At 46.4% G+C, this 23,305-nt stretch overlaps 2 protein-coding genes across 4 annotated transcripts in view; both read right to left on the bottom strand.

The window, feature by feature from the left end:
* LOC139366200 (amyloid beta precursor protein binding family B member 2-like) overlaps positions 1-8,084 on the bottom strand; it is a 60,091-nt gene extending 52,007 nt beyond the window's left edge. Inside the window, exons 1-7 of one of the 2 annotated variants that reach the window (XM_071103422.1) lie at positions 7,884-8,047; positions 7,583-7,689; positions 2,369-3,632; positions 1,478-1,674; positions 899-1,021; positions 633-718; positions 394-451 (exon numbers count right to left, since the gene is read on the bottom strand). In XM_071103422.1, the coding sequence (XP_070959523.1) occupies positions 394-451; positions 633-718; positions 899-1,021; positions 1,478-1,674; positions 2,369-3,584 (1,680 nt within the window). In that variant the 5' untranslated portion in view covers positions 3,585-3,632; positions 7,583-7,689; positions 7,884-8,047. Of the gene's footprint in view, positions 1-393; positions 452-632; positions 719-898; positions 1,022-1,477; positions 1,675-2,368; positions 3,633-7,582 lie in introns of both variants that reach the window. The other variant, XM_071103423.1, reaches the window with a different exon arrangement.
* A 4,071-nt stretch (positions 8,085-12,155) lies between these two features.
* Positions 12,156-22,841, bottom strand: LOC139366198 (DAP3-binding cell death enhancer 1-like). Of its 2 annotated transcripts, none has more exons than XM_071103420.1 (11): positions 22,614-22,841; positions 16,628-16,745; positions 16,259-16,361; positions 15,947-16,091; positions 15,587-15,763; positions 15,022-15,107; positions 14,716-14,934; positions 14,448-14,609; positions 14,233-14,325; positions 13,963-14,116; positions 12,156-13,841 (listed from the first exon to the last, which is right to left on the bottom strand). In XM_071103420.1, exons 1-11 carry the CDS (start codon positions 22,642-22,644, stop codon positions 13,612-13,614), a joined length of 1,518 nt encoding a protein of 505 aa, XP_070959521.1. In that variant the 5' UTR covers positions 22,645-22,841; the 3' UTR covers positions 12,156-13,611. The 2 variants fall into 2 exon arrangements, with proteins under 2 accessions (XP_070959521.1, XP_070959522.1); XM_071103421.1 differs by having other exon boundaries at positions 12,156-13,838; positions 22,614-22,837.
* Positions 22,842-23,305: the final 464 nt, after the last annotated feature.

The following is a 23,305-nucleotide window of genomic DNA, read 5'->3' as shown; positions in this document are numbered from 1 at the left end:
AGGCCTAATTGTTTTCTCTCTATCCTTCCTCTCTTCCTCCTCTTTTTCTCCTCCCTCTCTTTACCTTCTCTTCATTCTCACTACCAACCGTCCTCCTCATCAAACTTGAACGTACTATGTGTGCCCCCCCACCACACACCCCTCCTTCTCTGTTGGGGAGCATGTACATACACCATTAATCCAGCAGGGGGCACCAAAACCGCCCATTCAGCCACAGCGCCTTGGCACTGGGCAGTAGTTCACCAAACGACCAATAGGTGGCAGTGCCACGGAGAAAGAAATCACCCCCGCTTCCTTCCCTCCGTGAACACTGGATAGGTGACAGCATGGTTAGCATCCCATTGTTTTCGACCAAATCCAACCTTGTACAATCAGTGATGAATAAATTCTCACCTGTCCCTCTGGGTCAGTGCAGGCACTGTTGAGGTCCACTGTATCTAACAGGGAAGGGCTACAGAGGGAGAGGCAACCATGAGCAAAGACACCAGCAAAGTGTGAAAAGGCAAGGAGAAATGTGATAATGGGCCAACCAGAAATACAGGCTTTACTGAATGTCTGGTAAATACTGTGTATGTCTGTGTGTTTTATGGTGTGTGTTTGGGTGAGTGTATTTTTTGTGATGTGTGTTTTACTGCAGTCTCAGTGAGGCGTAACGGAGAGTAGCTCCTTCAAAAGCTTTCAGGCTGGGGTCAGGATACACTGGGTAGTCCTTCAGCTCCTAGAGAGAGAGAGAGAGAGAGAGAGAGAGAGGGCACAGTCATATCTGATTCATATTTTATATGAGTAATATTTATTTGTTTTTATTATCTATTACATATCCTGATTTTTAAGGCACACATATGATTTCAGTCAATTCTGAGCCTGTGGTGCCATTCGTAGTGTGTTGTCTTATACTGACAGTGCAGGTGGTGTTGTCAAAGCCTCGGACAGGCAGAATGACATCAGAGGGAGAGGAGGAGGAGGAGCCGGAGGGAGAGGGCACAGGTTCCACTGAACTGTCTGATACCAAACTGCTGGGACGCTGCAGAGAGAAGGAGAAGGGAAAAGAGAGAGAGAAAGAGAGAAGGCGAGAGAGAGAGAAAAAGGGAGAGAGAGAGAGAAAGAGGGAGAGAGAGAGAAAGAGAGAAGGAGAGAGAGAGAGAAAGAGAGAGAGAAAGAGGGAGAGAGAGAGAAGAGAGAGAGAGAGAGAGAGAGAGAGAGAGAGAGAGAGAGAGAAAGAAAGAAAGAAAGAAAGAAAGAAAGAAAGAAAGAATGAAAGAGGGGAAAAAGAGAAAGAGAGAGAGAGAGAGAGAGAGAGAGAGAGAGAGAGTCATGACTTTATCAGAGGAACTCGAGGAACAGGACTCAGAGCAAGTGTGTGTGTGTGTGTGTGTGTGTGTGTGTGTGTGGTGTGTGTGTGTGTGGTGTGTGTATGTGTGTAAGTTTGAGTGCGTGTACAGACAGTACGGTGTGTGTGTCTGTGTGTGTCCAGCCTCACCTCGCTGAGCGGTCTCAGGCTGACTGTGTCGCCCTGCTGTGAGTCAGGGAGTGGGTGGAGGTGTGTGTGTTCGTTGGTGGTGGAGACAGGGCGGTCATACTGGGTGGTGCCAGTAGGGACATGCCAGAAGTAAACCTCCGATATGTCTGTGACCTCACGCCAGCCTGGGGGAAGGTCCCCCTCACCCCACACATCTGCTGTATAACACACACACACACACACACCCACACACACACATTAATACACCAACAGACAGTAACAAACATACGCACACACACTAATACAACACACACACACACACAAATACACATTCACCTGTAGCCACAGACATACGCAATTGTGTATGTAGGCAAACGGAATCGGATAGGGGAAGAAATACACAGATAAGCACACACACGCATACTAAAGTGCACACTGACACAACTTAGACACACTCAAATACACAGACGGTTGTCTAGGTCAAATACACAGACGGTTGTCTAGGTAAATTCTGAGGTGGTCATCCTGTTCTGTTGTCATAGCAACCCTAATCTCTGTATTAGCACCCACAGGGAGGCCTTTGTCCTCTCTTGACTTTTCTCTCTCTTCCTCTCCCCCCTGTCCTCTCTCTTTCCCTCTCCACTCTTTACCTCTCTCTATGCCTCTCCTCTTTTCACCCTTTTCTCTCTCCTCTTTTACCTCTCTCCTTCTCCTCTCTTTGCCCCTCTCTCTCCGTTTCTCTCAACTGTCATCTCTTCATGTCTCACTACTCTCTCTCCTTCTGCTCTCTCGGTGAATCTCAACCCCCTCCTCGCCACGACCAAATTGTTCTGAGGGCTCTCCATTGTCACGTGTTGCTGACAGACAATCAGTCGGCCAGCCAGCTAATCAGAAGGTGTCTAATCCTCTCACCTATTTCTTGTGGGGTCTGAGGGGAGGGGCTCGCTTGGGACAGGGTGGTCCAGCTGGAGTCCTCATCCTCCAGGGGAGACTCCACTTTCGTACCTAGACTTCCCAGCTTAGGAGCTCCTCTCTCTGGGTCCGGGCTGAAGGATGATGGGGGGGTCTGGAGCAGAAGAGGGGTGCTCTCCTCCCCCCTGGGCTGCTTATGGGGTGCAGAGGGGGGGCGGTGGAGGTACGGGTTCTCATTGTTGGGGTGCAGCTCCACCATGATCACTCTGGGCGGGGGAGCCTGTGCACTTCGGGGGGGAATGGGGGGCGTCTCAACGCTGTGTGGGTGACCCCGGGCCTGGGTTAGGGCCTCCTCTCTGCCCTGAAGTGGGGGGCAACTCTGGATGTTGTTCTCTTGGGCCCAGCTGAGATTGTTTAGGGGAGAGATGGTGGGAGAGGGGACCCCCTGTAGTAGAGGCTGTGCAGCAGTTGGAGTGGCATCCTCTTTGTAATCCTCCTGTTTTGGGGTCTGTTTCTCCTCCTCCGTTCTCTCTCTCTCTTTATCCGGGCTGACCTGGTCTTTCTCAGGGCAGGGGTGCTTCTCATCCTCTTCCTCCTCTTCCTTGCTGGGAAGATCTTCTTCCTTATTGCCTCCACCAGGAGAGTCTTCCTCTTTGTTTCCTCCACTGGGTGGGTCCTCTTCCTTTTCATGGAACTCCAGAAAGCTCTTTGTCCTCCGACAGAATGGAGGCGGGTCCTGTGAGTTCTCCCCCTCCATCCAATCAGAGCTGTGTATGGGGGTGATGATGTCATCCTGCTCTTTGACCTCTGTGTTGGTTTTACTCTGCTCCTGTTGCTGTGTCTCGGCCTTCCGCTGCAGGTTGGCACCATCCTTTGCCAGCTTGGGGTTGGTGGAGAAGAATGAGGAAGAGGAGGAAGAGTAGAGAGCAGAGGATGAAGAGGACTTGGTGGGGAGGCGTCTGCCGCTCAGTCCCATGGCGCTATGCACACTGGTCATGGCGTATCTATGGCGACTCTTGGGTAAAGTGGCGGAACTCCCCGTTTCCATGGCGGTAGGGGACTCCTTTATGATGTCATGGCCCAGGAGTTGATTGTAGGAGGAGCGCAGGCTGAGGGAGGTGGGAGGGGCGGCAGGGGGACCGCTGCGATTGGCCAAGCCTACAGAAGAAGGGGAGGAGCCACTGCGGGAGAGCTGGGGTGTGTGGACGGACATCATGGGTGACGAGAGGTTAAGAGGTCAACTGAAGAGGGAATCCCTGCAAACCTAGAGAGAAGACAGAAGGGCTCACTAGGAGTACCACACACACACACACACACACACAGACACAGACACAGACACACACACACACACACACACACACACACACACACACTATTTTTATGCCCCCTTTGATATAAAGATTTTCGTAACAGGTTAGGAGAGCATTTTCGCTAACCCTAACCCTGTTCCTGACCTTAACCTCAGTCCCCTAACCTGCTACGAAAAAGAGCGTGTGTGCCCCCCCCCTCACACACACACCAGCTCTCATAGGAATTCGACATCTGATACTGGTGATGTCGTTCCATTATCCACCACAGTGCTTGAAGAAAACTTGGCCTAAGTCACGTCTTCTCCATGTGCGATGAGTTAGGAGGATCACAGGACTGAGTTGGAGGTATAAGGAGTAAAACACAAGACAAGGCAGCATATGACTTTGCCAGTCTAAATGGGAAGCACACATGAGTAAAGACACTCCGTATGGCTCCATAAAGTCCTACAGACCATCAGGTTTGGCATTGATCTGTTCCCATGGCACTAGCACGGAATTAAAAGCTTTGTTCAACATTCTGGCAACCCATCGAACCAATAGCGAAAGGTTTTATCGACGCACTCTGCCATGTGTTTTGTAACTGTGCCCCATACAGCAACACCCTCCGTCTCCCTCTTTCTCATCTGGTCAATATGTCAGTTTAAAACACAGTGCCAAGCCTGGAACCTGGGTTCTATTTTCTGGACATGCTTGGCAATCATGAGGCTTAGCTGTAAATGTATTACTCCACAACCGAAGCACCATGCCAAGGCGAATGCTGTTGGAACGTACATCTATGCTAGGTCAAGATACTCACATTCTGCAGAGCAGGTCCTACTCTCTATCTGACCCTTTCGTCTCCCTGGGTCTCAGCTCTGTGTTAGCAAAGCCAGATGGACACAGACAGAGAAAGAGAGAGAGAGAGAGGGGGGTGACTGGGGAGTATCATTGTCAATTCAGATGCCGTCGGGAAGAGACAAGGTTTTGAGTTTAGGGCTGTCAGTGGTTGGTTTTACTATACTCGGTTCTTCAATTCAATCATACTCCTCGCCAACGCAGGCGCGCGCACGCACGCACACACACGCACACACACAGGTAAACAAACAAAAAGGTGGAAAACATAGGCACAGCAGATTTGAAAACAAGACAAGCCCTTGGAAAAAGAGAGAGAGAGGTCCTTTTAAGAGAAAATATCCCCACACAATGCACTTTCTCATGAGGGCCCCTCATCCCTTCTCTGGGTGTTGTTTTGGTGGCAGAGAGCACCCGTAGGGCTTCTGGAACTCTTCCCTCCCGCTCTCTCCTTCTCCCTCTTTCAGAGATGGCACAAATTATGTCAACAAGGTCAATCAGTAGACTATTGTAGACTACCTGTAGACATACTGTAAACTACACTTTTACCAGATACACTACATTACCAAAAGTATGTGGGCACCTGCTTGTCGAACGTCTCATTCCAAAATCATGGGCATTAATATGGAGTTGTTCCCCCCTGTAATGCTATAACAGCCTCCACTCTTCTGGGAAAGCTTTCCACTAGATGTTGGAACATTGCTGCGGGGACTTGCTTCCATTCAGCCACAAGAACATTAGTGAGGTCAGGCACTGATATTGGGCAATTAGGCCTGGCTCACAGTCGAAGTTCCAATTCATCCCTAAGGTGTTCGATGGGGTTGAGGTCAGGGCTCTGTGCAGGCCAGTCAAGTTCTTCCACACCAATCTTGACAAACCATTTCTGTATGGACCTCGCTTTGTGCATGGGGGCATTATCATGCTGAACCAAAGGGGCTTCCCCCAGAATCATCGAGAATGTAATTGTATGCTGTGGTGTTAAGATTTCCCTTCAATGGAACTAAGAGGCCTAGTCCGAACCATGAAAAACAGCCCCAGACCATTATTCCTCCTCCACCAAACTTTACAGTAGCCACTATATGCATTAGGCAGGTAGCGTTCTCCTGATATCCGCCAAAACCCAGATTTGTTCGTCGGACTTCCAGACGGTGAAGCGTGATTAATCCCTCCAGAGAACGCGTTTCCACTGCTCCAGAGTCCAATGGCGGCGAGCTTTGCACCACTCCAGCCTACACTTGGCATTGTGCATGGTGCTCTTGTGTGCAGCTGCTCGACGAACAGTTATTGCGCTGATGATGCTTCTAGTGGCAGTTTGGAACTCAGTAGTGAGTGTTGCAACCGAGGACAGCACTCGCAGTTCTGTGAGCTTATGTGGCCTACCACTTCGCGGCTGAGCCGTTGTTGCTCCTAGACATTTCCACTTCACAATAACAGCACTTACAGTTGACCGGGGCAGCTCTAGCAGGGCAGAAATTTGACGAACTGACTTGTTGGAAAGGTGACATCCTATGACGATGCCACGTTGAAAGTCACTGATCTCTTTAGTAAGGCCATTCTAATGCCAATGTTTTGCTGTGGAGATTGCATGGCGGTGTGCTAATTTCATACACCTGTCAGCAACAGGTGTGGCTGAAATAGCCGAATCCACTAATTTGAAGGGGTTCCCACATAGTTTTGTAAATATAGTGTATTTTACACAAAACATGTCCTCATAAGGACATTAAGTCTCTCTCTGTGAAGTTACATTATACCTGCAGCTACTGATTTTAGGACAGTTTTTGACATTTCTCTCACTATGCATTCTTCCCACCATTTCCTTAGTACTGAGGTAAGCAGAACTGCTGTGAACAGCATAAATACCCTGTCCTGGGCAAAACACCAAAACTGACAAGGAAGCAGTTGATAAGGTAACAACTCTCCAATATGCAAATGCTCAAATGCCTGCTTTGCATAAATCTCAGAGATGGAGAGAGCTACTAGATCCATACTGAGATAGTGTGTTTTTCCTGATGCTGCATGTCTCAATTAGCAGAATGGCACGAGACAAATAGGGGAGAGATATATGTTATTAGAGAGAGAGAGAACGAGAGAGAGAGAGAGAGAGAGAGAGAGAGAGAGAGAGAGAGAGAGAGAGAGAGGACAATGACACAGCAATTTTCAGCAGGGACGTTGAGCTCACATCGCCACTCAGCTCAGCTGCTGTCCTAGAACACACACATCTTTGTGTTCCCAACACTGTAGGTCATTCATGAGACCTTTGCCAAACATGGTACTATACAACCCATGTGACAGGAAGTCAACTAACAGTGTCATTTTAAACAGCTGAGAAATGTCTACAAGATTCAGGGGCTGTTCCCCGGACACAGATGAAGCTTAGTCCTGGACTATTTCAATGGAGGTTCTCCATTGACCATGTGTTTTAGTCCAAGGACTAAGGTTCATCTGTGTCTGGGAAACCAACCCCCAAAGTGTAACTGTAGGAATAATCAGGATCTGGAGTTGAGAGAATAACCAATCATTCACTCTACTGGAGGTGATACCGTCTGGTATCCTCTACATATTGACATACTGGTGAACCACAAGTGTCAGAGCGGCACTCACGACTCAAGCAGGTCACAGGTTGATTCACAGGTAGGTGAGTTCTCACAGCTCGGCCACAGTGTGACTGAAGAGCAACACACATAACACATCTCAATCCAAATAGGAAAGAGAGTGGTGTTGTGATGTCGTTCACACACTGTGATGAACAGATGCTGCTGTGGCATCCACATGAATATTTAACATAGTCACCTCAAACACTGTATTGATAGGTCTGTACTGTAGCCTATATTACTGAAACAGGCTTGGGCCCACTCCAGTTAAGAAATATAAAGAAAGAAAACACTTTAATGGGATTTATGTAGGCCTTAGTTTAAAAAAAAAGGTGTTGTATAAGCTAATAATTGGATTGTTACCTAATAATAAATGATACTTGTGCCGTACATATGCCACCAACATAACGTGTCAATAATAGGCTACATAACCTTCTAACTTATAACCATGTCAAGGAGACGTCTCTAAACGGGTGGAGTACCTTTGCATTCCGTTAACGTGCGTTGTAGGATACAGCAGTCTACATTTCTATCCTTACGATCATCCTTGCAGCCTCACCGATTTCAATATAAATCCAGCAGGAACGTCCTATATTGCAGAAGGATCGTCAATCTGTTGTCAATTCCGAAAACAAGCTGCAAAGGCAGTGTCAATAACAGACGCAGTACATCTTCTGTTGTCTCTCTCCCACCCAAGATTCTCCCCATCACATCACCGCGCTGAAAGGCGAACGGCGCAACGCAGCCACAACCACAACATTTTATGTACATTAATTCACTCACCGCGTTTGACAATCGTGCTTCTATGCCACCGCCTAAACGACGACACTGATATAGAACAGAGAAGTGATCCCCACTTTTTAAGCGCGAGTCCTCACGTAGCTACCCGTATCAGATCACATCACTTTCTATTCGGTCTCCTCCGGTGCTGGTACCTAGGCTACGCTACAGCTCGTCTCTCTCTGCGCCACTGTTTCCCAAAGCGTCGCGTCGCTCTGGAGCTCCCAGGACCAATCAGAGCGCTGGACGCTGGACGCTGTGTGCACAGAGCTATTCCGTAGAGAGACGCAGAACCAGAGTACCATCACAAAACCAACATTGTTTATAGTGTTATTTAACTAATGTAATAAAAACTCGCAGTTCGCCGACTTTTGCCTATGGTAGGCTACAACGTTGACTTCTATAGAAAAAGTCATTGATTGAGAAGTGATTGTGTATACTATTTCAGCCAGAGCCAGTCCCTCAAGAGTGAACAGCTACCAATAAGAAATGTTTAATCTAGAATAAGAAACTACAGGCCCATCAACTGTTGCAGTGCCACAGGCTATTGTTTAACTCAACAGACACTCCCCTACCCTAGCCACCGTGCTTCTACATCCGCATTGCTTGCTGGTTGGGGTTTTAGGCTGGGTTTCTGTATAAGCACTTTGTAACATCTGCTGTTGTAAAAAAGGGCTTTATAAATACAGTTGATTTAATACCCTTAAGATTGTATGTGAGTGTGTGTAGAGTCAGTATAAATGTGTGTGCATGTTTAATGGGAATTTCAATGTTTGTGCTTTTCTGATAACTCATTTCTGTGTTCTATTCAAGTGCTGTTCTATAAACCAATTTCTATGTTCATGCAAGTGGCTGAATGAACAATCCTCACTCATCACTAGCTGCAATTTGGCAGTACGCCCAGAACCTTGTTTAGAGAACGAAATATATCTCAGTTTCAAGGTCTCAGCTTAGAGAGAAGAAGCCTTGTGAGGTATTGGTCTGTCACATGTTATGAACCAGTATTGGTCTGTCACATGTTATGAACCAGTATTGGTCTGTCACATGTTATGAACCAGTATTGGTCTGTCACATGTTATGAACCAGTATTGGTCTGTCACATGTTATGAACCAGTATTGGTCTGCCACATGTTATGAACCAGTATTGGTCTGTCACATGTTATGAACCAGTATTGGTCTGTCACATGAATGAAACAAAGCGGTAATGATTCATTTGTTATGCTAAATCATGCAAACATAACTTGACTGTGTATAGCCGTAGATAAGACAACTGCTGGGTCTGCCCAAGCAGAGCTCCTGATTGACATGTGTACTATGGTGCATTGAGCTGGATGGAACATCTCCAGTGCCCTGATGAAGAAACAATGATTAATATTAAGATTGACTTGGAGTGTCCCTGTGGAAGAATTTCCACAAAAACATGTCATGTGTGTGTTGGTGTGTCAGAGTGCGTGAGTGTATAGAGTGCTGTGAGTGTGCATTTCTAGATTGAATCCCAGAGCTGACAAGGTAACAATCTGTTGTTCTGCCCCTGAACAAGGCAGTTAACCCACTGTTCCCCAGTAGGCCGTCATTGTAAATAAGAATTTGTTCTTAACTGACTCGCCTAGTTAAATAAATGTAAAAAATAATAATCTGTGTGGCCATTCTGTTAGATATTTAGCAGTCTTAATGCTCGGGATTGGAAGCTGTTCAGGAGCCTGCTAGTGTCAGACCTGATGCACCGGTACCTCTTGCCATGCTGAAGCAAAGACAAGTCTATGGCTTGGGTGACTGGAGTCTTGAGCAATTTTCTGGGCCTTCCTTTCACAACGCCTGAAACACACGGCGTGCACAAAACATTAGGAACACCCTTCTAATATTGAGTTGCATGCCCTTTTGCCCTCAGAACAGCCTCAGTTCGTCAGGGCATGGGACTCCACAAGTCATCGAAAGCGCTCCACAGGGATGCTGGCCTATGTTGACTCCAATGCTTCCCACAGTTGTATCAAGTTGGCTGGTAGTGGATCTCTACTCCGAATAGCTCGTTCCGTCTCATCCCACAGATGCTCAACTGGATTGAGATCTGGTGACTGGGCAGGCCACTGCAGGAAGCTGAATTCACGGTCATGTTCGTGAGAACCATTCCTGGGCAATCATAGCCTTGTGGCATGGGGCATTATCCTGCTGAAAAAATATTCAAAAATGGATACACTGCTGCCATGAAGGGATGCATCTGATTGGCAATGATGTTCAGATATCCTGTGGCATTCAAACGTTTCTCCACTTTTATTAAGGGGCTCAACGTGTGCCATGAAAACACACCCCACACTATTACACCCCCACCAGCCTGCAATGTTGACACACGGCATGATGGATGCATGTACTCGTGGTTTTCCCCATACCCTATCCTTCCATCAGCGTGAAACAGCAGGAACTGGGATTCATCAGACCAGGCAATGTTTTTCCAGTTCTTCAATGTCCAGTGTTTTCGTTCTGTAGCCCACTTCAACCGCGGTTTCTTGTCGGCTGCCGTACCCCGTTCGTGTCGAGGTACGACAAGTCGTGTATTCTTTTATGGGTCTCGGGTTGACAAACTCAAGTTGGGCGAACTCAAGCCCGTCTGTAGCTCTGCACAATGTGTCAGTCTCCTTTTGTCTTCTTTCATCAATGACCCGTTTTCGACCACTGGCCTGCCATTGGCTGGATGTCCTTTGGGTGGTGGACCATTCCTGATACACACAGGAAACTGTTGAGTGTGGAAAAACCCAGCAACCCTTGACACACAAATCAGCTACTTTTCAAAGTCATTTAAATCTTGTCTTGTCCATTCATCCTCTGAATGGCACACATACAGAATCCATGTCACAATGGATTAACCTGTCTCCTCCCCTTCATCTACATGGATTGAAGTGGATTTAACAGGTGCCATCAATAAAAGAATCATAGCTTTCACCTGGATTCTTCCCATCTGTGCGTGTGTGAGTGGACCATTTTTAGTCTTTAGTGATTTGGACACAGAGGAACTTGAACATTTCGACCAGCTCCACTGCAGCCCTGCGATGTGGAAGTGCTCAGCCCCGTTTCCTGAAATCCACGATCAGCTCTTTGGCCTTACTGACGTTGAGGGAGAGGTTGTTGTCCCGGGACCACACTTCCAGGTCATTGACCTCCTCCTTGTAGGCCGGCTCATCTTCACCGGTAATCAGGCCAACCACCTTTGTGTCGTCGGTAAACTTGATGGTGTTGGGAGTCGTGCATGGCTACGTAGGCGTGGGTGAACATGGAGTACAAGATATTAAGCACACAGTCCTGTGGGGCCCGTGTTGAGGATCAGCGTGGCGGAGGTGATGTTGCCTACCAGAACCACCTGGAGTCAGCCTGTCAGGAAGTCCAGGATCCAGTTGCAGAGTGAGGGGTTCAGTCCCAGGGTCCTAAGCTTGGTGATGAGCTTGGAGGGGACAATGGTGTTGAACGCAGGGCTGTAGTCAATGAACAGTATTCTCACATTGTTATTCCCCTTACCTAGGTTGGTGAAGGCAGTGTGGAGTGCAATTGAGATCGCGTCATCTATGGATCTGTTGGGGCGGTATGCAAATTAGAGTGGGTCTAGGGTGTCTGGGATGATGGAGTTGATGTGTGGCATAACCAGCCATTCAAAGCACTTCACGATTACAGAAGAGTGCTACAAGGCAGTAGTCATTGCGGCATGAAGCCTTAAGAGTTAATGGGAACAGGAACGATGGTGGTCATCTTGAGACAATGGGGTTTACAGACTGGGACAAGGAGACATTGACAATTACCGTGGACATGCCTGCCAGCTGATCTGCGCATGCTCCGAGAATGCGCCCTGTAATACCATCTGGCCCCCAGATTAAAGACCTTACGTCAGCCTCGGAGAGCGAGATCAGCCAGTCCTCGGGGTCGGTGGGGAACCTCACGCATGGCATGTTGTTATTGTTCGAAGCGTGCATAAAGAGTTAGTCTGGAAGAGAGACATCATTGGGCAGATCATGGCGGGGTCTTCCTTTGTAATCCGTAATGGACTGTAGCCCCTTGCCACAATGTGGCGGGCGTTGAATCCTGTGTTGTATGATTCCACCTTATTCCTAAATTGTCCTTTTGCGTATCTGATGACTCTGCGGAGGTCGTAGCGGGACTTCTTGTACTTGTTCCTGTCTTAAGCCGTAGCCTCAGGGTTGTCTGCGATAGAGCTTACTATAGGCTTTGACAACAATGCAGTTTCCCAGATACTTAATGACATTCTCTGCACATCTCAATGACACACAGGCTGGGTTGTATAAAATAGCATTATATTTTTATTGGTGTTAGACACCTTGTGCGTAGTGTTCCTAAAGCATGAGAAAATACAACATACAGTGACTTATGAATGAAAATACATACATGCACATAATACACAAGCCTCACGTTAAAGCCCAGGCCCCGTTAGAGAGTATCTTTATGTTTTCAATTACTGGACAGAGTTGGATAGTTAACCCCCTGATAATAAAAGGCAACATTGTTGGTAGTTTATGATAAACTTTGAAAAAGGCCAAAAATAAAATCACTTTTCATTCACATTCTTTTAGCCTAACTCTATGCCATTTTAAACAGGGTCAAGTACACACCAGAGACACTGTACTTAGAGGCATAGCAGGCTAAGGCACACATTACACTAAGTGGCCAGTTTATTAGGTACACCACTCCATTTCACAAAAATGGTTAGATCCTACAGACAGTGAGTCACGTGGCCGTTGCCTGCTTTATAAAGCAGACAGGCATTGATGCATTCAGTTACTGTTCGATTGACGTTAAAATGGACAAAACGAGTGACCGAAGCGACAATGAGTGTGGTGTGATCATCGGTGCCAGGCACGGTGGTTCCAGTATCTCTGGAATGGCCGGCCTCCTGGGATTTTCACGGGTTTACCGAGAAGGGTGCGACAAACAAACATCCAGTCAGCAGCAGTCCTGTGGGCGAAAACAGCTCGTTGATGAGAGGTCGATGGACAATGGCCAGAATCGTGCAAGCTAACAGGCGTGCAAGGGAACACTCATATCAGCTAAAAACAAGAAGAAGCAGCTCCAATGGATCACCAAAACTGCTGCAACTGAAAACCTTTGCCTGGTCCGACGAATCCCAGTTCCTGTTGCGTCATGCTGATGGCAGAGTCAGGATTTGGCGTAAACAGTGTGAGTCCATGGCCCCACCCTGCCTGGTCTCAATGGTACAGGCTGGTGGCGGTGGTGTAATGTTTTCCTGGAAAATATTAGATCCCTTGATACCAATTGAGCAACGTTTCTATGCCCCAAAGAATTCAGGCTGTTCTGGAGGCAAAAGGGGGTCCAACCCGATAGTAGATAGGTCGTACCTAAGAAACGGGCCATAAAGTATATCTCAATACCATCTTTCTACCCACAGGGCAGTTTATTGTACCACAACTGGCCAAGCTTGTGCCATGAGAGCATTACATTGGAAAAACACTGATAAAAGGTATTGAGGAAAAGTCAACAGGTAAAGCCATACCTCATATCTGACATGCATGTTTTTCAGACATGTATTGCTGTCTCCCATACTTACACACACGTTCCTCAAAGCATTGACTTACACTACATTCACATCCAGTTCTAAGTGCAGTGAGAAAGTAACCTCAGTGAGACACAACCGAGTGGTTAAACATGTGACCATGCTTTCCCTTTTCATCCTTATCCAATCACAACGACATTCGTAAGTCATGACTGTGTGCGCTAACTATCCCACTCCTAGAGTCCACCTCACGGCGTTCCCCTCAAAGCTGGGGGGGTGGAGGGGGAGGGAGGGCGGAGGGGGACCCATACTCCCTGTGCTCCAGGAGTGTGGGAAGGGAAGGGTGGGGCCACTGGAGGGTAGGACAGGGGAGGGGAGGGTGGAGAGTGGTTCCCGCAGACGGTCCGATATGGAGAAGCACGGACAAGAGCGGATAGAGCGCAGGACGGCATCTTCTAGAGGGAGAGAAAGGGGAGATCATATCAGAAGAATGTATTTCATTCAGATTTGTGTAAATAAGAGGTTTTAGGGCAAATAAGCTAAGTGCAAATCTGAATTGAGTGAGAGTATCCTTACCCTCCACTCCACACAGGGGCGTCAGTAAGGTCTTGGCCTGGCTGCTTCCTGCCTGGGCAGCCCGCTGATAGAACCCTACTGCTGTTCTGAAACACTGAGGCACCCCGAACCCACTCTCATAACACTGGCCCAGGAACAGCAGCGCCTCGCTGTCCTACACATACCGATAGAGAAACACACATCTGATTCACACTACACTGAACTGAGAACAGGTTATGATGGATGAGTGAATGACAGTTGTTGAGTTTATGTGTAGAGGATGTCACTCACTCCGCTCTCTGCTGCCATCTTCAGGTAGTGCACCGACTTACGGCCGTCTCTGACTGGCTCCTGTGAGAACAGGGAACCCAGATACACTTGGGCCTGAGAGAGAGGGGAACGAGAAAAACAGGAAGACAGAACAAGACGATTTAAAATCATTGACTTTCACTGTCGTCTTTTTGGCCAAGTCACACAATCATAACAGACACTTCCTTCTCACTCACCTCTTTCAGTCCAGCTGAGGCAGCCTGTTGCAGCAGGCTGATGGCTGAGTCCAGGTCCTTCTGTTGGCTCAGCTGCCCTCTGCTGCTGAGGAGGAGTTTGGCACAGCGGTACTGAGCCTGACTGTGACCCCCAGACGCTGCCTGGCTGTAGAAGTGAAGAGCCTGGAGAGTGAACACCATGAGGGGAGTCATGAGAGAAATGGGACAGGGAATTACGAATATCACCAATGTTAAAAGTCCAGATTTGGACTGTGCAAGTGTTTCTTACCTTCTCCTCGTCTTTGCCTACCCCCCTGCCTTTCTCGTAGCAGACTCCAGTGTTGAACTGGGCCTTGCAGTAACCCCGTCTGGCTGAGGCCAGGAAACAGGAGAAGGCTGCATCATAGTCCCCAGTCTTAGCACTCTCCAGACCGACGATGTTGAGGACTACAGGAACGCTGGAGTCGGCCACCTGCTGGAGGTTCTGGGCAGCCCCTGCTAGAGCATCCTAAAGATCACAGGGTCAGAGGTCATGAACAGAAGGCCGCTTCACAACCAGACAGGAGTTAAACAGAGGACCAGCCTAAAAACATACCTGCTCATTCTGCTGCGGAGGTGCTTCTCGCTTTCTGGCTCTGCGTTTGTCTTCAGGATGGGAGAACTTTGAGAAGGACGTCTCCTCTGTAACATCAGAAGATTCAAGAATAAAATGTGTGCATGCGTTTAGGCCTGTGTTTATAAATCAAGTAATCCGGTAGGCATGATTATGTAAAGAATAACTATAACTATAATATAACTATTCGAGTACAATTTCATATAAGAGAAATATAGTTACACTGACCATTCACTGTTAGAATGTAAAGGGTGGCAGGTAGCCCAGAGAGGAGAGCCAGCAACCGGAGGGTTGCCAGTTCGAATCCCGGGTCCGACGGGAAAAATCTATTGGGAAGTGAGCTGGCAACCAAGGGCTGCTGGTATTAAATCCTAGATGCCATTGAGAAAGGCACTTAAACCCCACACCAACAGCACAACACAGTGTGTGTGTCGTTCTGAGAGGTCGGGTTAAAAGCGTCAAATAAAGTCACATTTTGGTTGAGAGCTTGTCTGCAATTGGCCAATAGAGCGATTTGAACCTCTTGAAGGCAGAATGTGAGACTGACCTCTTCCAGAGGAGTGGTGACAGTCAGCGAGGAAGCCGTCAGCGATTGCATCTCCATGGAGCTGGTCAGAGCTGCTGTAGCCGTTACTGCTGCCGCTGGTGCTGCGTTGCTGGGCCTGCTGTCTCTGTGGCAGACAGCTCACACTCCTCCCTCTGGGCAGCACATCACAGCGAGACACTGGACGTACACAAAAGGAAGGAGATCAGACTCATTCTGCATTCATGTACTTTTAGAATGCTAGCGCACACACACACACACACACACACACACACACAGTTTCCACATCCATCTGATCGTCATACCTTAAAATCATTCACTGGATGAATTGCTTGAGATTCTAGTGGTTGTGACATAACTCACGCATCTCCAGTAGGACGCGGTAGTCAAACTTCTGCAGGGTGTCCTGTACGGCCAGGCATCCTGTGTTTGGTTTGGGTTCGGCCCCAGAGGAGACTCGAGAGTGGACCCTCCTACAGATCTGCATCAACAGAACGGCAGCTGCGCCCTAGAGAAAGGTCATACGTCAACTTCACCATCGCCATGGGAAATACATGTTTGCAAATTTGGGAAAACGTGTCTGTAGTCTACATTTTAGGTGGAAGAGTGACGGTTCACTGGGAATGCTGGGTAATGTGTTTGTGACTGCGTGTTGGTTTCGTGGCCAGGTCATACCCAGCCCACAGCATCCAGAGCAGTGTAGCGCGGGAGCCCATCGTAGCAAAACTGAGAGGTCCTCTTCTTCCACCACTTGTCTCCATCCTCCCCTTTCTGAGAGCTGAGAGAGATGGAAAGAGAAAGGTAAAAGTGGAAAGAGTAAGAGAGAAAATAAAAGTGGGTGATATGAGTGACATTTTTATAGACTTGTAGTTGTATTAAGTCATCACGGCAGGAGCCTCAAAAGAGTCACGAGAGAGAGGGTGTTTGTCCCCATTTCCCCCCAACAGCAGTCTACATGCACAGCAGAGACAGGCCAGGGCCCACAGGATGATGCAACCAGCTGCAAGGCTAGCGAGGAGGGAGGAAAATGAAGGGATGAGGTACCTGCTGTCGGGGGAGTGCCGGCCGGTGGAGAGGAAGGTGGAGGAGTGGATGACCTCATCCTCCACGTGATGATTCTGAGACAGGCGCAGGGGGGCGTTGCCATGGCACCGGCTAAAAACTGGGAGCGGGGGGCGGGACGTGACAAGATGGGTTGTATTGAGTTAGCCTGGAAGATACTGCTGATACCATCTGCATTTCCGCTGCACATTTAATAGTGGGTTAAAGTCACATGCAGAGCACAAGCATTAGCCTTTTTTAATATTTCATATGCATTTCAATAAGAGGCAGTTATAAGTAGTTGTGTATTCTGTGCAACACAGGTCTTTATCGTCATCAGGATGTTCAAACAAACCACAAAACATTAGGTGTCACTAAACAGGTTACAGCAGCGGTTGGTTAGTCAATGTTCTGTAAACAGACCCCCAACCGGCTGAGACCCAAACAGGCTGGCTGATCACGGTGTAGGCTCGCCAACTGAACTCAACTCCACGATCGGAGTTGCCTGGAAACCCGACGTTGAATTGCATAGAATTCATCTACGGGCAGAAACGAGCGTTTGACTCTGAAAAGTTTCCCCTCACGACCTCTACAAGCCAGAATGTTTAATAAAATGATATTTTAACGTACTTCACCGGTTGTCCACGGGGTTGGTCCTTTTGACGGTAGGATTACGAGACACTATAATATGCACAGGAAAGTATAATTACATCAACTTTTCAAAGTACTGTTCGTGTTTCCTATCACCTGAAGCATGCACATAACCATAAACATTTGCATGAACTCTGCAAGCATGCATGCATCTCGTGAATCTATTTTTATCTTGTGCACTTGCTTAAGGTGATAGAAATCTGAATACACTACCAGTGCTTTGAAAAGTTTGTGATTATATACTAAACAAAAACATAAAAATGCAACATGTAGTGAACATTTTTCAAAAGCTTACTTCTTGCAAATTTTGTGCACACATTTGTTTACATCCTCTTCACCAGGTCTTGACCTGACTTCAGTTCTCTGTCGTCACAGACTTCAGTGGGCAAATGCTCACATTCGATGGCCACTGGCACGCTAGAGAAGTGTGCTCCTCACAGATGAATCCCGGTTTCAACTGTACCGGGCAGACGGAGTCACGTGAGTGAGCGGTTTGCTGATGTCAATGTTGTGAGCAAAGTGCCCCATAGAGGCGGTGGGGGTACGGTATGGGCCAGGATAAGCTACGGACAACACAATTGCATTGAATCAATGGCAATTTGAATGCACAGAGATAACGTGACGAGATCCTGAGGCGCATTGTCGTGCCGTTCATCCGCCGCCATCACATCCATGCTCCAGCATGATAATGCATGGCCCCATGTAGCAAGGATCTGTACACAATTCCTAGAAGTGGAAACTGTCCCAGTTCTTTCATGGCATGCAAACTCACCTGACCTGTCACCCATTGAGCATGTTTGGGATGCTCTGGGTCGATGTGTACGACAGTGTGTTCCAGTTCCCGCCGATATCCAGCAACTTCGTGAAGCCATTGAATAGCGAGACAACATTCCACGATCAACAGCCTGATCAACTCTATGCGAAGGAGATGTGTCGCAATGCATGAGGCAAATGGTAGTCTCACCAGACACTGACTGGTTTTCTGATATTTTTTAAGATACACTACATGACCAAAAGTATGTGAATACCTGCTCGTCGAACGTCTCATTCCAAAATCATGGGCATTAACATGGAGTTGGTCCATATTGAGGTCAGGGCTCTGTGCAAGCCAGTCAAGTTCTTTCACACCGATCTCAACAAACCATTTCTGTATAGACTTCACTTTGTGCACAGGGGCATCGTCATGTTGAAACAGTAAAGGGCCTTCCCAAACTGTTGCCACAAAGTTGGAAGCACAGAATCGACTGGAATGTCACTGTATGCTGTAGCAGCCCCTGATCATTATTCCTCCTCCAAACTATATAGTTGACATTATGAATTAGGGCAGGTAGCGTTCCCCTGGCATCTGCCAAACCCAGATTCGTCAATCGGAATGCCAGATAGTGAAGCGTGATTCATCACTCCAGAGAACACATTTCCACTGCTCCAGATGGTGATCTTAGGCTTGTGTGCGTCTCTCTGCCATGGACACCCATTTCATGAAGCTCCCAAGGAACAGTTCTTGTGCTGATGTTGCTTCCAGAAGCAGTTTGGAACTCGGTAGCGAGTGTTGCAACTAGAGGTCGACCGATTTAAATCGGCATGGCCAATTAATTAGGGCCGATTTCAAGTTTTCATAACAATCGGTAATCGGCCGATTACATTGCATTCCACCAAGAAACTGCGTGGCAGGCTGAATACCTGTTACGCGAGTGCAGCAAGGAGCCAAGGTAAGTTGCTAGCTAGCATTAAAATGATCTTATAAAAAAAACTTCAACCTTCACATAATCACTTGTTAACTACACACTGTTGATGATATTACTAGGTTAACTAGCTTGTCCTGCGTTGCATATAATCAACACGGTGCTTGTTAATTTATCATAGAATCACAGCCTACTTCGCCAAACGGGGGATGATTTAACAAAAGCACAATCGTTGCACGAATGTACCTAACCATAAACATCAATGCCTTTCTTAAAATCAATACACATTTTTAAAAAACCTGCATATTTAGTTAAAAGAAATGCATGTTAGCAGGCAATATTAACTATGGAAATTGTTTCACTTCTCTTGCGTTCATTGCACACAGAGTCAGGGTATATGCAACAGTTTGGGCTGCCTGGCTCGTTGTTAACTAATTTGCCAGAATTTTACATAATTATGACATAACATTGAAGGTTGTGCAATGTAACAGCAATATTTAGACTTAGGGTTGCCGCCCGTTCTATAAAATATGGGACGGTTCCGTATTTCACTGAAAGAATAAACGTTTGGTTTTTGAAATTATAGTTTCCGGATTTGACCATATTAATGACCAAAGGCTCATATTTCTGTGTTTATTATACACTGCTCAAAAAAAAGGGAACACTAAAATAACACATTCTAGATCTGAATGAATGAAATATTCTTATTAAATACTTTTTTCTTTACATAGTTGAATGTGCTGACAACAAAATCACACAAAAATTATCAATGGAAATTAGATTTATCAACCCATGGAGGTCTGGATTTGGAGTCACACTCAAAATTAAAGTGGAAAACCTCACTACAGGCTGATCCAATTTTGATGTAATGTCCTTAAAACAAGTCAAAATTAGGCTCAGTAGTGTGTGTGGTCTCCACGTGCCTGTATGACCTCCCTACAACGCCTGGGCATGCTCCTGATGAGGTGGCGGATGGTCTCCTGAGGGATCTCCTCCCAGACCTGGACTAAAGCATCTGCCAACTCCTGGACAGTCTGTGGTGCAACAGAGGATGGTGGATGGAGCGAGACATGATGTCCCAGATGTGCTCAATTGGATTCAGGTCTGGGGAACGGGCGGGCCAGTTCCAGCACCAGCATATGGTCTCACAAGGGGTCTGAGGATCTCATCTCGGTACCTAATGGCAGTCAGGCTACCTCTGGCGAGCACATGCGCCATTGGCGAATTTGCCTAAGCACAGCGCCCACCTGTGGAAGTTGGGCCCTCATACCACCCTCATGGAGTCTGTTTCTGACCGTTTGAGCAGACACATGCACATTTGTGGCCTGCTGGAGGTCATTTTGCAGGGCTCTGGCAGTGCTCCTCCTGCTCCTCCTTGCACAAAGGCGGAGGTAGCGGTCCTGTTGCTGGGTTGTTGCCCTCCTACGGCCTCCTCCACATCTCCTGATGTACTGGCCTGTCTCCTGGTAGCGCCTCCATGCTCTGGACACTACGCTGACAGACACAGCAAACCTTCTTGCCACAGCTCGCATTGATGTGTCATCCTGGATGAGCTGCACTACCTGAGACACTTGTGTGGGTTGTAGACTCCGTCTCATGCTACCACTAGAGTGAAAGCACCGCCAGCATTCAAAAGTGACCAAAACATCAGCCAGGAAGCATAGGAACTGAGACGTGGTCTGTGGTCACCACCTGCAGAACCACTCCTTTATTGGGGGTGTCTTGCTAACTGCCTATAATCTCCACCTGTTGTCTATTCCACTTGCACAACAGCATGTGACATTTATTGTCAATCAGTGTTGCTTCCTAAGTGGACAGTTGGATTTCACAGAAGTGTGATTGACTTCGAGTTACATTGTGTTGTTTAAGTGTTCCCTTTATTTTTTGAGCAGTGTATTATAATTAAGTCTATGATTTCATAGAGCAGTCTGCCTGAGTGGTGGTAGGAGGCAGCAGGATCATAATCATTCAATCAAACTTGACTGCGTTGTCCCAGCAGCTCTTAGCAATGCTTGCTTCACAGCGCTGTTTATGACTTCAAGCCTATCAACTCCTGAGATTAGGCTGGCAATACTAAAGTGCCTATTAGAACATCCAATAGTCAAAAGGTATATGAAATACAAATGGTATAGAGAAAAATAGTTGACGCGTCTTAATTCCTATAATAACTACAAGTTAAACTTCTTAACTGGGAATATTGAACCACCAGCTTTTATTCTCATGTTTTGAGCAAGGAACTTAAACGTTTGCTTTTTTACATGGCACATATTTCACTTTTATTTTCTTCTCCAACACTGTGTTTTTGCATTATTTAAACCAAATTGAGCATGTTTCATTATTTCTTTGAGACCTAATAGATTTTATTTATGTAATATATTAAGTTAAAATAAAAGTGTTCATTGTTCATTCAGTGTTGTTGTAATTGCCACTATTACAAAATATTTTAAAAAATATATATAATAATTCGTCTGATTAATAGATATCGGCTTTTTTTGGACCTCCAATAATCGGTATCAGCGATGAAAAATCATAATCGGTCAACTTCTAGTTGCAACCAAGGACAGACAATTTGTACATGCTTCAGCAGTCCCATTCTCTGTGAGCTTGTGAGGCCTACCACTTCACTGCTGAGCCGTTGTTGCTCCTAGATGTTTCCACTTCACAATAGCACTTACAGTTGACCAGGGCAGCTCTAGCAGGGCAGAAATTTGACAAACTGACTAGCTGGAAAGGTGGCATCCTATGACAGTACCACATTGGAAGTCACTGAACTCTTCAGTAAGGCCCTTCTACTGCCAATGTTTGTCTATGGAGATTGCATGGTTGTGTGCTCAATTTTATACACCTGTCAGCAACGTCTGTGGCTGAAATAGCCAAATCTACATAAACAATATATACAAAAGTGTCTTTATTCCCAGTCATGTGAAATGAATAGATTAGGGCCTAAATAATGTATTTCAATTGACTGATGTCCTTATATTAACTATAACTAAAATCTTTGGAATTGTTTCCTGTTACGTTTATCATTTTGTTCAGTGTACTTTCCTGTGGGTATATGGTCTCGTATTATTTCCGCCAAAAGGACCAATCGCACCGACAACCGGTAAAGGACCATCCGCACAGGTAAAGTATGTTAACATCATTTCATTCAACATTCTGGCTTGTAGAGGTCGTGAGATAACTTTCCTTATTCAAAATGTCTGGCCGACGAAAAATTCTATGCAATTCTCCGTCGGATTTCCATTCAACGATTCGAGTTGAGTTTAATCGGCTAAGTGAAGGCAGTGTCAATTTAAGTATTCATATAACAACGATTTGTGGAGCAGAAAGTAGTACCCAAATGCTGGTTTACGCATACACTGAGCATGATCTGCCTCAGTTTTAAACAGACGTCCTGCATAAGTTAGTGCATTCTAGAACTTTAGAGAACTTACGAGCTAGCAAGCATGTCAATGATTTTAGTTCGTGCGCATAACACTAACGTTACTCTCATGCCAAATCAAATATTAGCTAGCTGGATAGCTAATTGATTTGCAAATCTAGATAAAACAATGTTACACTTCTATAGACGAATCTAGCAAACTTCGACCCGAGTGCATAAACAAGGCTGGCTAGCTAAAGTTAATGGAGAAATGTGTTAATGATATTAAGTTTACCTCTTCCAACAAACCCTTGTACTCTCCACATATTTCGTTGTCCTAGGGCGAGTCTCAAGATGAATATTTCTACATAATTGCGCTAAATGAGTCTCTTTTAAAAAAATATTCAGGGGAGTTTTCTCTCCACGAGTACAGTAACGTTGCTCTACCTAACTGGAAAAATTAAGTATTGAACAGTCACGGAATTATTTAGGAAGGTGGCGGGCAACGTCACCCGGAAATAGCAAAACGTGAAGTGATGCAAGAAGGTTGTTTGCGGTTACACATTGCCATCTAGCGGCTGTCATGGTTAGAACAAATCTAATAAAAACACATTTTAACCTTTATTTAACTAGGCAAGCCAGTTAGGAAAAAAATATTATTTTTATCTACCCCCGAACAAATCCTCCCCTAACCCGGACGACGCTGGGCCAATTGTGACACTGCCTGGGAACGAACAAGGGTCTGTAGTGAGGCCTCTAGGACTGCAATGCAGTGCCCTAGACCTCTGCACCACTTGGGAGAACTAAATCAAATCAAATTGTATTTGTCACATGCGCCGAATACAACAGGTGTAGTAAAACGTACCGTGAAATGCTTATTTACCCTTAATTAACCAACAATGCACTTTTAAGAAAAAAAAAGTTAAGAAAATATTAAAGCGCAACAATACAGTAACAAATCAAATTGTATTGTATTGGTCCCATACA

The sequence above is a fragment of the Oncorhynchus clarkii genome, chromosome 14 (genome assembly GCF_045791955.1).
Source record: "Oncorhynchus clarkii lewisi isolate Uvic-CL-2024 chromosome 14, UVic_Ocla_1.0, whole genome shotgun sequence".
In the NCBI taxonomy this organism is placed as follows: Eukaryota; Metazoa; Chordata; class Actinopteri; order Salmoniformes; family Salmonidae; genus Oncorhynchus; species Oncorhynchus clarkii.
Note: the sequence above shows the minus strand (reverse complement) of the source record. Positions and strands in the feature narration are given on the sequence as shown.

Excerpts from the sequence above, each read along its gene's own strand:
- LOC139366198 (XM_071103420.1), bottom strand. The coding sequence starts at position 22,644 with ATGTGGAGAGTACAAGGGTTTGTTGGAAGAG. Across the intron at positions 16,746-22,613 it reads ACAAGGGTTTGTTGGAAGAG|TTTTTAGCCGGTGCCATGGC; the intron begins GTAAACTTAATA and ends CCCCGCTCCCAG. Across the intron at positions 16,362-16,627 it reads CGGCACTCCCCCGACAGCAG|CTCTCAGAAAGGGGAGGATG; the intron begins GTACCTCATCCC and ends CATCTCTCTCAG.